We start from the raw sequence: 14,138 nt of genomic DNA, 5'->3' as shown, positions 1-14,138 counted from the left end.
GCTTTCTTTGGCCCTGTGGAGAGAAGGCAGGTCCATGCCCATGCCAGAAGCTTGTCTTGCCTGAGCTAAAGGCCAGTCAGCCCTAGGCAGGACAGAGGGAATATTCGTGGGATCAAAGCTACAGATTTAGCGTGCAGGGGACCTGGCGGCCGCGGCGGCTGTGTGAGGGTTTCTCCCCCTGTTTCCCAGGATTAACAATTCCTGAAGCAGCTGGGCGGTTACTGCGCGCTGATCCCCGCCGGGAGGCCGCACTGGCAGAACGGCCCTGATCTGAGCGGGAGCAGAAAGGGTAGGGCGGGAAGAAGTGGTCGGGTTCGGGTGCTTGTCCTAGGCAGGTCGCTTCCTAGAGTTGCCCGGCTGCCCACGAAGAGCCACGCGCCAATCGCGGGTGCGTTGCCCCGCGCGCTTACGTGCTCGGCTGGGGCTAGAACCGGCGCGCGCTGCTCAGCAGAAGAAGCCCTGGCCAGAAATTCCGTTGGTCGCGAGGGCTCGTCGTCGTTTTGCTCTTTGGGCCTGAGTCCGGCGGCCACCCGCCCCCTTCCTCCCGAGCACCGTCGTCACGCGAGAAGTTGGAGTCACCCCCCTCCCCACTTCCCCGTCCCACACACATCCGGGCTATATGGGGCGGGGCCGTACGGTATGGGGGTGACCTGTGGCGGGGGGCATACGATACGGGGGTGACCGTAGGCCTGTGGAGGCAGGCAGTATAATGGCAGGTGGGTGGGCCCTCTAGCCGTTCCCGCGGGGTGGGGGTTCAGGGTGGGCAGAGCTGTCGTGGGTGAGCTGCAAAAGAGGAGTAGGTGTATGCAGCATGGTGGTGGTGATACATGAAGGCGCACTTTGCCCCCTTTCTTCCCCCCCCCAGCACGTTTTCATCCAGCCTTGATTTCTCTCATGGGGTTTTGAGGCTGCACAGACATAACGTTGGAAGCTTGCTTCTGAAAACTGCCCACTGAATCTTCATGAGACCGTTGTGCCCTCTCCTCTGTCGCGTACTGCACCCGTCACTCAGAACCGATGCCACTTTTGACAACTTTTTTGAAGCGTGTGCTGTGTTCAACCAGGCTTTCTTTTTTTATCTTAAAAAACAAACATTTTTAAAAAATCTTTAAAAATAGTTTTCTTTTAAAATTTGGAACAATGCATGTGCATAACCTTCTGTGAAGAACACTTTAAGCTTGAAAATAGTATAGCTGTCACAACTTAGAACCAGATTTTATATTTTTCCTTCACTGACCACGTGTTTGTTTGGAACAGGTCAAAGGAAGAAATAGTTCCACATGTGAACTGAGCGATCTTTACACCTAGAGGCTAGTCTTGAGTAGTTGAGTACAGAATTGTCAGTGACTCTTCTGGTTGTAGACAAATGAATGCTTCTTTGGGTGTAAATGGATTGTATGCTGTATGTTTAGTTGTAGTGCTACTGTTTGAAAGTCACAGATAGCTCCGATAACAAATAATGATAATCATTGTAGAAAGTGGTTTCATGTCTAAGCCTAAAATAAAGGGAAGAAAATATTCCATCACTTAAAGAATACCATAAAGATAAATAGGAATAACTGTTCCATTTTAAAGTCCTTTTTTCACCACTTCATAACTAAACAATTATGTTTCTTACAGGGTTGGGCCTAGGGATTTTGCTGGAGAGAGAGGAAAACATTTTCAGCACCACCCCAGACTCCCCATCCTCAGTGCTACAGAGCAAAGAAAAAACAAAATAGCCAGCTAATCAGCAGTAGAGTAACAAAACAAATCAACCCCCCCAAAAATCCAACAACAACAGCAAGCTGAACAGCACAATTGTGTAGTGCTCACTAAAAGATGGCGCTCAGGGTGACCAGCATGCTTGACTGCCCCTAAAACTGGCACTGATTTCTTGTGTGAAATCATGCCCCATTGAAAGTAATAACAAAACTCCCACTGACTTCACTTCTTTGTATTAAGTCACAGGCCAAAGTTTTTTGAAAAGATTAACTGTCTTGAATGTGTCAGCAAAATTGAATGAACTTTGTTGTGAATGAAAATATGACCATTTAAAACAATGAAGAGATCAAAAATGGAAAATTTCTGTCTAAATAGTTAAAGTGTGGCAAAGTTATAAACTTGGAAATGGGCGTATAATTGGAAGTGTTAGCCTTAATGTACAGATTGCTACAAACTCTTACATTATAATCCTATATTATAGTATTTCCTAATTGGGACTATTAAGCAGCCTGTTTGTAGCTTTGTCTTTTGTGGCATCTGGTTAAAAATCAGGAAAGAAGGGTAAGGTAATTGCTAACCTCTTGTGTGTGGAGAATTTAACTTCATTCATCTGATGAGATTTAATGGGCAAGACTATTCCCCATATTTGGTAAATGTCGTTATTTCCCTCAAACAGAGTTGCCTATTCCTAAAATTGAAGGTAGCTTGTTTATGCTGAAACAAGTGTTAATTACAGAAAGCTTTTAGTTTGTTCTTCGTATTTTGAAATATAAAACATTAAAAATTAGCACCTATCCATCTGTCTGCAGCATAAAAATTATTTATCCATACTCAAAACATTTTACTAACAATTCTTATTACCTGCAGCTCAAACATTTACAATTCATGAGTTTTGACCTAGATATGCTAAAGCAGATTGGAAAAATGTTTTCTACATTGAGATTGTTTGCAATTCTGTTTTTATGCAACACCACAGTAATGCAAAGGAGTGAAAAATTCCACTTTCACACAAAGAGATAGCAAACGTATTAATTAGAGAGATATAGAGTAGGAATATCATTGAGACGAAATTGATATAATGGAATTTTACAAGTGTGACAGTTTTTACAGGTGATCTGGAAAGATTCTTGCAAGATAAATTTTCATAAGTTTTTAGGATAGCAGCATGTAATGTGTGGGCTTCTGCACAAAATTAATCCAGCAGTATAAACATTGTGCTAAAGAAAATTCAGGCTTTTTGGAGGAAATGAAACTCTGAAAAATACATTAGACCTAGACAACAAAACATATTGGGTTCTTAAGGAGTTACAGTTATTTCCACCCTGCAATTGACATCTATGCTTATTATTATTGCACTCTTAGGGAAGTGGCTTTTGAATTACAAAGATTTTAGAAGAAATTTAGATCTGATTTTGCTCCATTGAAGTCAATGTGAGTTTTGCCATTGACTTAATGGGCACAGAATCAGGCCCTTACTTAACGTTCTGCATAGCCCGTCCTCGATTTTTTTCTTTCTGTTTATGACCATCAGTTTTTTTGTGCAACGTACAATTGGGAAGAGACAGGAGATAGGTTTTAAAGTTTTGGTTCAATAGAATAATCAGGCAAGTAGTCAGATTAGTATTTTAACAGATTTAATTTTAAAATAAAATGTGTATGTGTGTTACTGCACTCCTTTGTCTTTAACTGATTAGATCATAATCTGTTTGAGGCAGGAACTTGGCATATTTGTTGCCTGTAAATCATCTATCAGAATTTTGGGTGTATGTTCTGTGTAAGCAAAATGATTTATAAATTAGATCAGCAGTTCTCAAACTATGAGGCAGGCCTCCCAAGGGAGGCGTGGGAGTGTGTCCAGAGAGGTACAAGTTGTGTGCTTTTTTTGTGGTGGCAGGGAGAGGGAAGAGCTTTCGCTGTCAGTTCCAGGTGGTTGGGGCTCGTGCAGAAGGGCTATGCACACCCAGAAGATGGGGATAAAGCAGACAGTCGGAGCCTCGCCACCTGGGATCAGGCTCTCTTCCTCTCCAACCCCCCCCACCCCCCAGTCCCTTACTGGCAGGCAGCCCAGGCACAGGCTCTCTTCCTCCGCACCTCCACCTCTCCCCATTCCCTCACCTGGAAGTGACGGAGCTCCGGCTGTCAGCCCCAGGGTGGCAGCAGCAGCAGCTCAGAAGTAAGGGTGGCAATGGGGCACCAAGTCTGTTGTGAAAAGTGATATTGATTAATATCACTTTTACATTGCCACCCTTCTGTGCTGCTGCTGGTTTGCAGAGCTGCCAATAGCTGCTTCTCTCTGCTCTGCCTTAAGAGCTAAGAGACGGCATATGTTCTTGGGGCAATCAAATAAGTTTGAGAACCACTGAATTAGCTAAGCTAATATTACCCCTCTCAACATGGTAGTTTGACTCCATTTTTTTAGGCAAATAATATGTCTTAAGTTAAAGGTATGGCCATCTCTCTTCAATTACTAGAATTTTTTTAGGGAAATCTTAAAATAGAGATGATGCAGAAAAGTCTGTTAAAGTGATCCAACAATCTCTTTTGACAAATTATCCTATTTGTTTGACTGATCTTACTATCAGAATTTTTTTCTGATGTCTAATTACATTTTCTTTTTTTTATAACAGTACCCTTATTTACTTAAGTAATTATTTTCTGTCTTTTCTGATATCAGTCATGTATTTATAGGTAATGATATTAACTATTGTCATTTTTAAAATAATTTTTCCCCTTAATCTCTCTTCTGAGGTCATGCACGCTAACTCTTTTAGTATTTTTTGTGGCTTCTCTTGCTGTTTCCAGCAGTAAATTACTGTCTAATAAAACACACCAAAAAAAAAAGTGCCCTTTACCATGACAGTTTAATTCCTAGAATCTGCTAAATGTAACATCCTGAACCATCAGCATGATTTTTACTTATGTGTAATGCTCTGAATTACTCAATGTCCAAACCTAGCTATTCAGCAGGCCAAATGTAGAACAGGAAGTCTAAAGCTGCTTATCTTTCACTTATCTGAGTACTTAGACTTGGGAATTTAGCCCGCTTTTCAGCCACAGGGCTCAAAATGTACTTGCCCAAATTTAGGCTGTTCCCATTTTATATCTGTCATACAGCCCAATGGCCTGTGATGGGATGTTAGATGGGGTTTGTTCTGAGTTACGACAGAGAATTCTTTCCAGGTGGCTGGCTGGTGAATCTTGCCCACATGCGCAGGGTTTAGCTGATCACCGTATTTGGCGTTGGGAAGGAATTTTTCCCCAAGGGGGATTGGCAGAGGCCTGTTTTTCTCCTTCCTCTGTAGTATGGGGCATGGGTCACTTGCTGGTGGATTCTCTGGTGGATTTTCTGTACCCTGAAGTCTTTAAACCATTATTTGACGACTTCAGTAACTCAGTCATAGGTTAGGGGTCTTACAGGAGTGAGTGGGTGAGGTTCTATGCCTGCGTTGTGCAGGAAGTCAGACTAGATGATCTTAATGGTCCCTTCCGACCTTATAGTGTATGAGTCTAATACAGCTAAATTGAAATTAGCAGTCTTGCCCTTTAAAGCCTCAAGTTCTTTGAAAGGTGACCAAGAAACTGTCAACATCACGGTGTTGCCCCTTTTTATTATCCAATCTATAGTTTTTGATGTTTTTGCAAGCTAGAAAGAGAAGAGAAGATGTTCTCTGCCTTCCCCCATTCTATTTCTTCTTTTCCTTTTGAGGTCTGGGGAACTTGCTTTTTTTCAGACTCATTTTCACTTGAAAAATAGTACAAGTACTGCCTTCAAACTGTCTTCCAGTCAAACAACTCTATTGGAGAATTCCATGCCGGGACCTGTGGGCCTCTCTCTTTGTAGCTCAGGAAATAGAGTGAACATTCATGTATTTCTCATCAGCATGGCCCTCTGTTTTTGGTTTCTATTGTGTTTAAAATTTCCTGGGAATTTATCATTGTTTCTTACAAAAATTAAAACATTGTAAAAAATTAGCTTCACAGTGTTTTGAGTAAATATTGGGGTTAATATTGGGAGATAAAAGGACAGAAATAAGCAAAAGAAGCTTATTTCAACCTGTCTTTTTAAGATAACCCACCTTTCTGGTTTTTTATTCTTGTTACATCTATTTTTACTTCGGAATGTTTCCTTTGTAGGATGGGGAAGAGGAGATGTACAATAAAGAAGAAATATTGATAAACATATTTGGTGTGGTCACCCTCTTTCTCCATATTAATTCCTTGATCTTTATCCTTTCTTCCTTATCTTCAGCCTTAGATGTTTATTAATGGAGAAGGAAGCAGGTGGGGTGAGCTATATCTTTTTGGCCTCCTTGTTTACTGATAGATGGAGACAGAATGCTGTTCATTCAGGTTGTTTCCTTTCCTTGAATGGGAAAAGGACAACTCTGGAAAAAGTTTACTTTTCTTTATATGAATTGTAAATTTACCTTGTTTTGTACTCATTTGTATAATCTTGTTCTTTTACATTTCAGAATAAATAAAATTACAAAAATTGACTCTTAGAAGACTGGAAAAATCTTGGAGCTTTTGCTATGGATGTTATTACTGAAAACCATTTTTATCTAGACAAAGTGTGGGTTCAGTGTGAGATTGGCAGTTGTTTGAAATGGAGACTACTATCAAGTGATGATGCTGCACAAGTTGATCAAAGTGAGCCATGGTACTGCTATATGAATACTGACCCATGGTTTAATAATTGTTCTGTTTCTGAAGAATATTTTCCTGAAGAGTCTGAGTTTAATAAAAATGGATTTAAATATGTCTACTCAGAACTTCCTATAGGAAGTTTAGTTTTGGTGAAAATGCGCAGTTGGCCAAGGTAAGATTAAAATTTTACAAGCTTAACTAGAAAAGTAAGACATCTGTTCATATTGTAATGTACACTTCATTTTGAGCTATAAAGTTAAATTCTCCTTTGAAAGATCAGAATGGGGTAGAACTGTAATACTTTCGTTTTTTAAGTGACTTCCAGATCTAATGTTCTACAAACACTATCTGGATTTTGAGAAACAATCTGGGGTCTTTCATTTTTACACATAATCAAAGTAGCTATGGGAAAAAACAAGTCCTCATTTACGACTGTGCAATTCTATTGTTTTCGCCTGTGTAAACCCCATTGCATTCAGTAAGTTTGCACAAGCGTAGCTGATTAGTACTTCGTAAACAATTCTGTAGATAATGGACAAGGACAATAGAATTCAGCTTACTCTCTCCTAGCTGCGTTGGCTTTGTATTACTAACAGAAGTAAGAATAAGATGTAGTAAAACCTTTTCTTTTTAACTTAAAGTAACTAACATCTCAATACTCCAAAAGAATAGATGCGTTGAGAAAGAAGGTGCCATTTTTGCAATCTGTTTTTTTTTTTTTTGAGTAAAAATGCACTGTTTATTATAAAGGCTTTGATTTTTACCAGTTTTTTATTTATCAATTTTTGAAGTTACTTTCTTTCTAAAAATGTATTACAATTAACAGTTGTAGCGTCAATTAATAAAAAGTGGATTCTGTACTGTCAGTTCTCAAATTGGAAGTAATAGTTCATCTCTCCCCTTTTTCTCAATACACATGCAACAGTACCAGTATCTGCTGCACTCTTTTGTTACTGAATTATCCAGATTTTCTCTCTTTCACAGTGAGTAGCAGCAGCCACTCCTTACCTCTGTATTTGATTGGAAGAAAAAAAAACAGAAGTAACTAAACTCAGAAAGTGCAGATAATATAGGGAGTGTAGCTAGCTATTGCAGGAAGTTTTATAGAAAGTGCATCAAAGTTACTGTAGTTCAAGAACAGAACCACAAAAAGACCATCTGTTTAAAAAACACATACACAAAAATGAGGTATTGAAAAGACCGTAATACACTGGAGTTACATAAACTGTGATAATCACAAATACCCATTCTTCAGGCCCCCAAAGTAGTGGTTCTGACTGCCAATCGATTGAAAGAACAGCCTTCCTAAAAGTGAATTTTACCCTAAGAGTCCTGGTTTTCTGTCCCCACACAAGATTGTCAGAGCTGTTGTTGCTTCAACTGAAGCAATTATTATTTTACCAAGGATATGTGCTGATGGGAGTGGTCTATATGTGCAAGGAGAATGCTTATAGGGTGTAAGCTCTTTCAGAGAAACAGGATGATTTAGATGATTACTCCACTTCAAAGCATTTAAAGCCAAAATAAGCTGTCAAAAATTCAAAATGGAGAAACTGGCCTAGCTACCCAGGCTATTTTAAAGAAGTTTTACAACTATTTTTGTCACAACTGAAATGAAACAGACCTCTAAAGAGCTGTCTTAATACTACAACCATTACAATTTGATGAAGGCCTCCCCAAGAGGTTACTAAGGCCACTGAATAGTCACAGATAGAGAAGTAAAAGTTCCAGCATGGATTAGAAACTGGCTAAGAGATAAAAAAACAAAAAATAGGAATAAAAAGTGAGTTGTCGACATGAACAGAGTTTAATAATGGTTTGCCTCCAGGTTCTGTTCTAAGCCTGGTGTTTAATATATTTACTTACTGATCTGGAGAAGTGAGGAAACACAGATGGAAAAAACTGTATATGAGGCAAAATTAGTTAGTTTCTCTTTTGCGGATTGTGTGTATGGATCCCCACACTAGCAAGAGGAATGCTTCTGGTACACCAGCTTGGAAACTTCTAGCAAGTACTCTTTGTTGGTGCTGCATGTTTGTCCTTTATTGTTCTAAGCACTGAGATATGAAGTTATGAAATGGACCACATCCACAACTGCTCCTTGCTTCATTCTGACCCCAGTGAGCCCAGTTGAGTGATCTCAAAGCTTTTTTTATCAGTTTTGTTTGTGTGTGTGTTTGTCCTTTTTCTTTCCCATTAGGATTTTATTTCTTATTTATATATAGAGTAGTTTTTTTTTCTTGTCAACAGAAACAAAGACAAATTTGCTTTTTCTGTAATCCATGACATTATGGGCTCCTTCCAGAGTCTGGCACCTGCAGCCATGGAGATTCTTGGGTCCAGAGACCCAAGAAGACAGCTCAAGCTCTGTGTTGCTTGCAATATCATAATGTTGGTCATCAACCTGCAATTTAAAAATCTATTAAGGGTAATATCCTTTAACAGATGTGGAACTTCATTTAAGATTAATTTGAAACGGTTATAAAGCTTCAATTTTCAGAGTCCTACAAACTGACAGCATAATGTCTCTGCATAGCTCATGTATAACTCATAGTACAATATCTCTTCTTTAGAAAAGTATGTAATCATGAATTTAAAGTTAAGCACATGCTTAAGTGCTTTGCCAGATCTGGACCAATGTATTAAATACAATAATACCCACTTCTGTAAAGTATATGGATAGTGTAAGATACCTAATTCAAACACTGTTAGTGTTTGACTACAGAAAATAGAGTAACAGGTAAGATGTTTATCCAGTTATAGTTTAGGAATATGAGACCCATTGTTATAAAATATTTATTAGCTATAAGCTGTTCTTGCTTACTGTTACTCTGCTTTTAGTGTTAATGATAGTAACAGTTAAAACTTCCTGTGACAAGCCAAAATCCCCTAACTTTCTAATCTTAGTCACCAATTCATCTACCAGATAATTCTTTGAATAATAAATCAGATCCTGAAATTTATGATAGGCTAATTTTTCTAAATTTAAGAAAGGTGATAGTTTCCTTTACTGATTACAGATCTTAATTAGTGAATCGATCACATGCAGCATGGAATATACACTTGTAATTAGTGAATTGCAGTTTACTTTAAGCACAAAATAACTTTTTTGTCAGTGAGATATATAGATTTGTAGTAGTTCTCATTTAAAGGGTGTTTTGAGCAAATGGTAGCAGCAGCAATAGTAAAAGGTGCTCACTGTTTATGGATAATAAAATAATTCTGTGCTTTGTGCCTCTTGGCATCAGAAGGATGATGAGTGAACTCTAGAAATAAAATCAATCTGCATATACAACTATAGAAATTTTTAAGACTCATTGTCCACTAATATAATCTGCAAATTTTAAATATTTTCAGAAATACTGTGTATATTTTAAAAATGACTTTTTTGGTTTTTGGTTTGTTTGGGGTTTTTTGCTATTTTAATACATTTTCTTGTAGTCATCTTTGTAGGCAAGGTTTGTCTTATTTGTTTTAAGGTTTGTTTTAGACAAACTCAGGTTTGCAACCAGGCACACTTGCTTAGTTGGGGCCTAGCCCTGCACTTTTGAAATCAGTGGTGAATTCTCATAGATTAACTATAGTGTGAGCAAAGTGAGGCCTATTATGGACATAGAGGGTTTTAAACTATTTTTAACGTTCATTTAATGTGTCTATCGAAATATGGCAAGGCAAATAATTTGCTAAGTATTAGCTTAGTCATTTCACTTGTGTTCAGTAGTTCATCTGAATTTCATTTCAATTTACAGGAGACACTTCAGCTTAGTTTTGTGTGTTATAATATATATGAATGTGTTTGTGTATATAAGAGCTCAGGGTGTTAATTGTAAAAAAAAGATACTAGAAAGAGAAGAGTAAAAGGGAGAAAGGAAGGAGAGAGAGGTGAAACTATATAAGGAGGAAAGACAAGAACTATAAAATGCACTGGGAGTTAAATGGATTCCTGAATTTCTTTGGGATACAAATCCTTGTAGAATCCATATCTTGAAGTAGAAGTGCTATTGTATTGTGCTAGCATTTTTCTCTACTTTCTCATTTCCTATTTCACTTCTGGTTGGGTGTCAGATCTCTAAGGCACAGTAGTGTTGATAGCCATGTTGATAACCTAATCACACATCATTATCATATCGCTTCCTTGACCATTATGGCTTCTAAATGCCTCTCATATGTACAGCTAGTGTGCAAAAGATATTGGGGAAGAGATGAAAAGTTCCTGTTCTAAAAAGTTGAAGTCTTACTACAAGACTACTGCAAGGGAAAAGCTTGAGGTCTTTCTCTGTAAAAGCCAAAAAATTTTTTTTTCTTTACCAGATGTCTCCAGTGTAGCCTTTGATTTAAACATTTTCAGTTAGTATTTTAAATATAAATAATACCAATAACTAAATTAAATTCTTTAGGTTTGAGTCTCTGGGGCAGTTACAGATTAATTTAATGTAGTGGAGGACTGTGAATGACATGAGTGATAGAATTAAAAACTTTATTTAAAATAAAATAATTAGTTAAAGCAAACAGGCATTACAGTATAACCATACACTGCATTTTATACTTGCATTCCAAGGTGAAATGGTGCATCCAGGGATGATCAGTCTTTGGATGAGAAAAATGGTGTATAATCTCTTTCTCTAATGGTATTTTGATGGTGCATGAGCACGTTAATAGAAAATTAGTGTACTACCTTTTTTATAATCAGTTATAACAACATCCCTTAATTAATTAGCATTAAGCATGCCTTTTACCATATCTATATTTATGCTACTGCAATTAAAATACCTTCTCCCTCACTGGCTATATAATATTAAACATAATTAACATCTGCATAAATGCTATTCCAATAATTGTCAATACAGATAGCATTCTTCCAAAACATTCACATTTTGTCTAAAACTCTTGTTAAAACCAGTTAGGCCAAAGCATGTTTATATGACTTGGGATTATGTCCTAATTTATCTCTAACTTGCCTCTGAAATATATCACTTTATTTCACTCACAATTTAGTAGGTCTCAGTACTAATGGTGTTCTCATTCGCTGATTGTCTAGCAAAGAACAAAGGCTACTCCTAGTTGTCCACACTGAGTATTTTAGACATGATCAGCCTTTCAGGTCACTGACCAGGAGATAAAGCTGACTCACCTATGGGTCTGGAAGAGAATGGATGGAGTTGCATTGGCTCCATTCCTGCCTTTTGAAGATATCACAGAGGTGGTTGCTGAACAGTTGCTTATCTGCTCCAGAAGCTTTCTGATGTGGAGAACCTTAGGGCTCTATTGCCCGTCCTGTTGAATGTGTATACAGGATACAGAGAGAAAGAAGCAATATGGACTTCAGTGCCATTTGTGTGTAGATGACTAAGCGCTGTGTCTCCTTTTCATTGGAACGATATAATGCTCTGTCTTTGTATTCTTGATGTCTGGCCAAGTAGAATCCCGCATGAGAACAAGTTAAGTAAAGATCAGTCCAGATAAGATGACATGCTGCTGTATAGATGTAATTACCCACAGAAGGTGTGGAAGGTGATAGCCACTCCCTCTCTGGAGAGGAGTATGTGCCCTTTGTTAGTGAGATTCACAATCTAAAGTTGTTGTTGATCCTTGGCGTTACTGGATTCCCAAGTAGCTGCAGCAGCTAGTAGTATAGTTATCTGTCTTTCTTTGGTTAGGAGATTGAAATATTTGTGGCTTGTTTTTTATTAGATATTCAGGTATTGTCTGACCTGGAAGACTTGGATCTTGGATAAATAGTGAAGTGAAAGCATCATAAAAGCCAAGAGAGCAAAAGCTGAACAGTTTAAGTTCTTAGATTGTGTAACATTATGTTGTGAATAACTGTTTAACTTCAACAACTCATATTTTGGAGAAGGGAACTCTTTGTTCAAGAGTGAATGTCAGCAATATATCCTTTGGGGAACTCACCTTCCACAACAACTCTTTACCCTAAGCCACAGAAGACCAGTGTTGACATTTCTGACATTTCTAAGGTTAAAACAAATAGGAAATTCTTTAGACCTTCTTTATGCATCATAAAGAGGCAAGTTCACTTTTTCAAAAAACCATTGCAGTTCATTTTTAATGATGATTCTCAAATGCAACATTTTGTACTTATGTTCAGAAGACTACAGTAGTTATTGATTTGCTTCAATTGATTTTTTTTAAATCTAAATTTTCAGATTGTTTTTTTGGATCCTGACTTCCCCAGAGATTATTTCTCTATGCACTATCAACAGTTGAGATCCATTTAAGTACATTAGGTAACCCTAAATGTCAACGTGTTGGCACAGGAGGAGTCTTTTGCTTTGAAATTTCCTCCCAAGAAGGAAGGTTCATCAAAGTCCAAGTCCATTGACCTTCACTGCTCAATGTAAAGGATATCTCTCTACCTCATGCTTGAGTCAGTTACCTTCACTCATATGGAGTAGTACCTCACTCTGCAAGTGGTCTGATTGATTTCAGTAGGACTGTTTGCAGAGTAATATTCATCAGGAGTAAAAGTGGCAGATTCTGGCCATTATGCCTTTGCTTGAGGGATAGTACTTGGGTGGGATGAGTGTTTGTGTATTGTAAAAGGGTCACCAATACCCTTCCTTGGGTGTGTATCTCTGCCTCAGTTTACTCTTCTGTGCCTTTGAGGTAACTACACATAATAAAATTATAATTCCAAATAAAAACGTACACTTCTTCGTGTGATATCCCCAAGGGTGCTCCACTGTATGTGCAGCAGCACCTTTGAGTGTGGAGTCAGAGATCTTCCATAGCAGTGCCCATCGGACCGCATTTGCACATCTCTGCTTTGCACATTGCGTGGGAAGTATAAATAGTGCTGTGCAGTCCAACCGTCCTCAGTTTCTTCTTTATCTGCTGTAATCTGGAATGGAACCTTTAGCACAGCCTGTTTCTTTCTCCTTCTCTTCAGATACTTTAATACTTACCTCTATCTTAAATAGCTAGTTCTCCATTTTTCCTTTTCTTCTAATTTAAAAAAACAAAAACAAAACCCTTTTCTCTCTACTCTTTTCTTCGACTTTCCACTTCTACAGTTTTAGTATAGTGTAGTTTTTTTCATTTCCCCCTTTCCGATAGGGAAGTTATTCCTCACCTTTATGCCCGGCTCCCCCAGGTTTCAGAGGCGCTTATTGTGCGAGGCTGCTTTTTCCTTAGAGGCGGCCATGCATGCAGTATTCGTTGCCTGAGAGAGGGAAATGTTCATCACAAGTGCTCCTACTGCCTTAATTGCAAACCAAGAGCAAGGAAAGACAGGGACATTAGGCTAAAACTTATCCTAATGGAAAAGTCCCTTCGACCAGCATCAAATCGGGTTCTCAGTCCTCCCTGGAAAGACCCTCATGGTTGGCAAGATCATCCACCGACCCCCTTGCTTCAAGGCCAACCAAGAGAAAGGCATCCTTTGACCAGGCTGAGGGTATGAAGAAAGTCACCCCCCCAGCTTCTGAGGCACAAACCTACAGAATGCCTTCCCTGGCTAGATCCATGGTATCAACAACTTCTGATACGGGTCATGGCTCCACAAAGAGACCTGTTCCCTCAGTCTCTGACAGAAAATCTGAGGAACACACCAGTGCTGACTGCCAACTATCGGCACTACCTCTTTCTGTGGTAACCAAGTTGAGCCCTCTACCTCATCTTCTGCTCTGAGAACATTCTTGGCCCCAAAGAAACCATCGGCACTGATATTGGCATAATCAAAACTGCTGGCACCAACAAAATTGTTGACTGCAAAGATGTTGGCACCGACAAAGACATTGGCGCCGGCATCGGCACCGACTGCACCAGTG

At 38.8% G+C, this 14,138-nt stretch overlaps 1 protein-coding gene across 1 annotated transcript in view; it reads left to right on the top strand.

Annotated features, from left to right (window-relative positions):
* Positions 1–15: 15 nt before the first annotated feature.
* The window catches only part of ZCWPW2 (zinc finger CW-type and PWWP domain containing 2), a 104,925-nt gene continuing 90,802 nt past the window's right edge, over positions 16–14,138 (top strand). The window contains exons 1-2 of the mRNA XM_067561875.1: positions 16–289; positions 6,177–6,523. Coding sequence (XP_067417976.1) covers positions 6,237–6,523 — 287 coding nt within the window. The 5' untranslated portion in view covers positions 16–289; positions 6,177–6,236. The remainder of the gene's footprint in view (positions 290–6,176; positions 6,524–14,138) is intronic.

Source organism: Emydura macquarii, unplaced genomic scaffold (assembly GCF_026122565.2).
Source record: "Emydura macquarii macquarii isolate MOO-44397 ecotype Brisbane River unplaced genomic scaffold, CSIRO-AGI_Emac_v2 contig_2422, whole genome shotgun sequence".
NCBI lineage: Eukaryota > Metazoa > Chordata > Testudines > Chelidae > Emydura > Emydura macquarii.
This window is presented reverse-complemented; position numbering and strand designations above follow the sequence as displayed.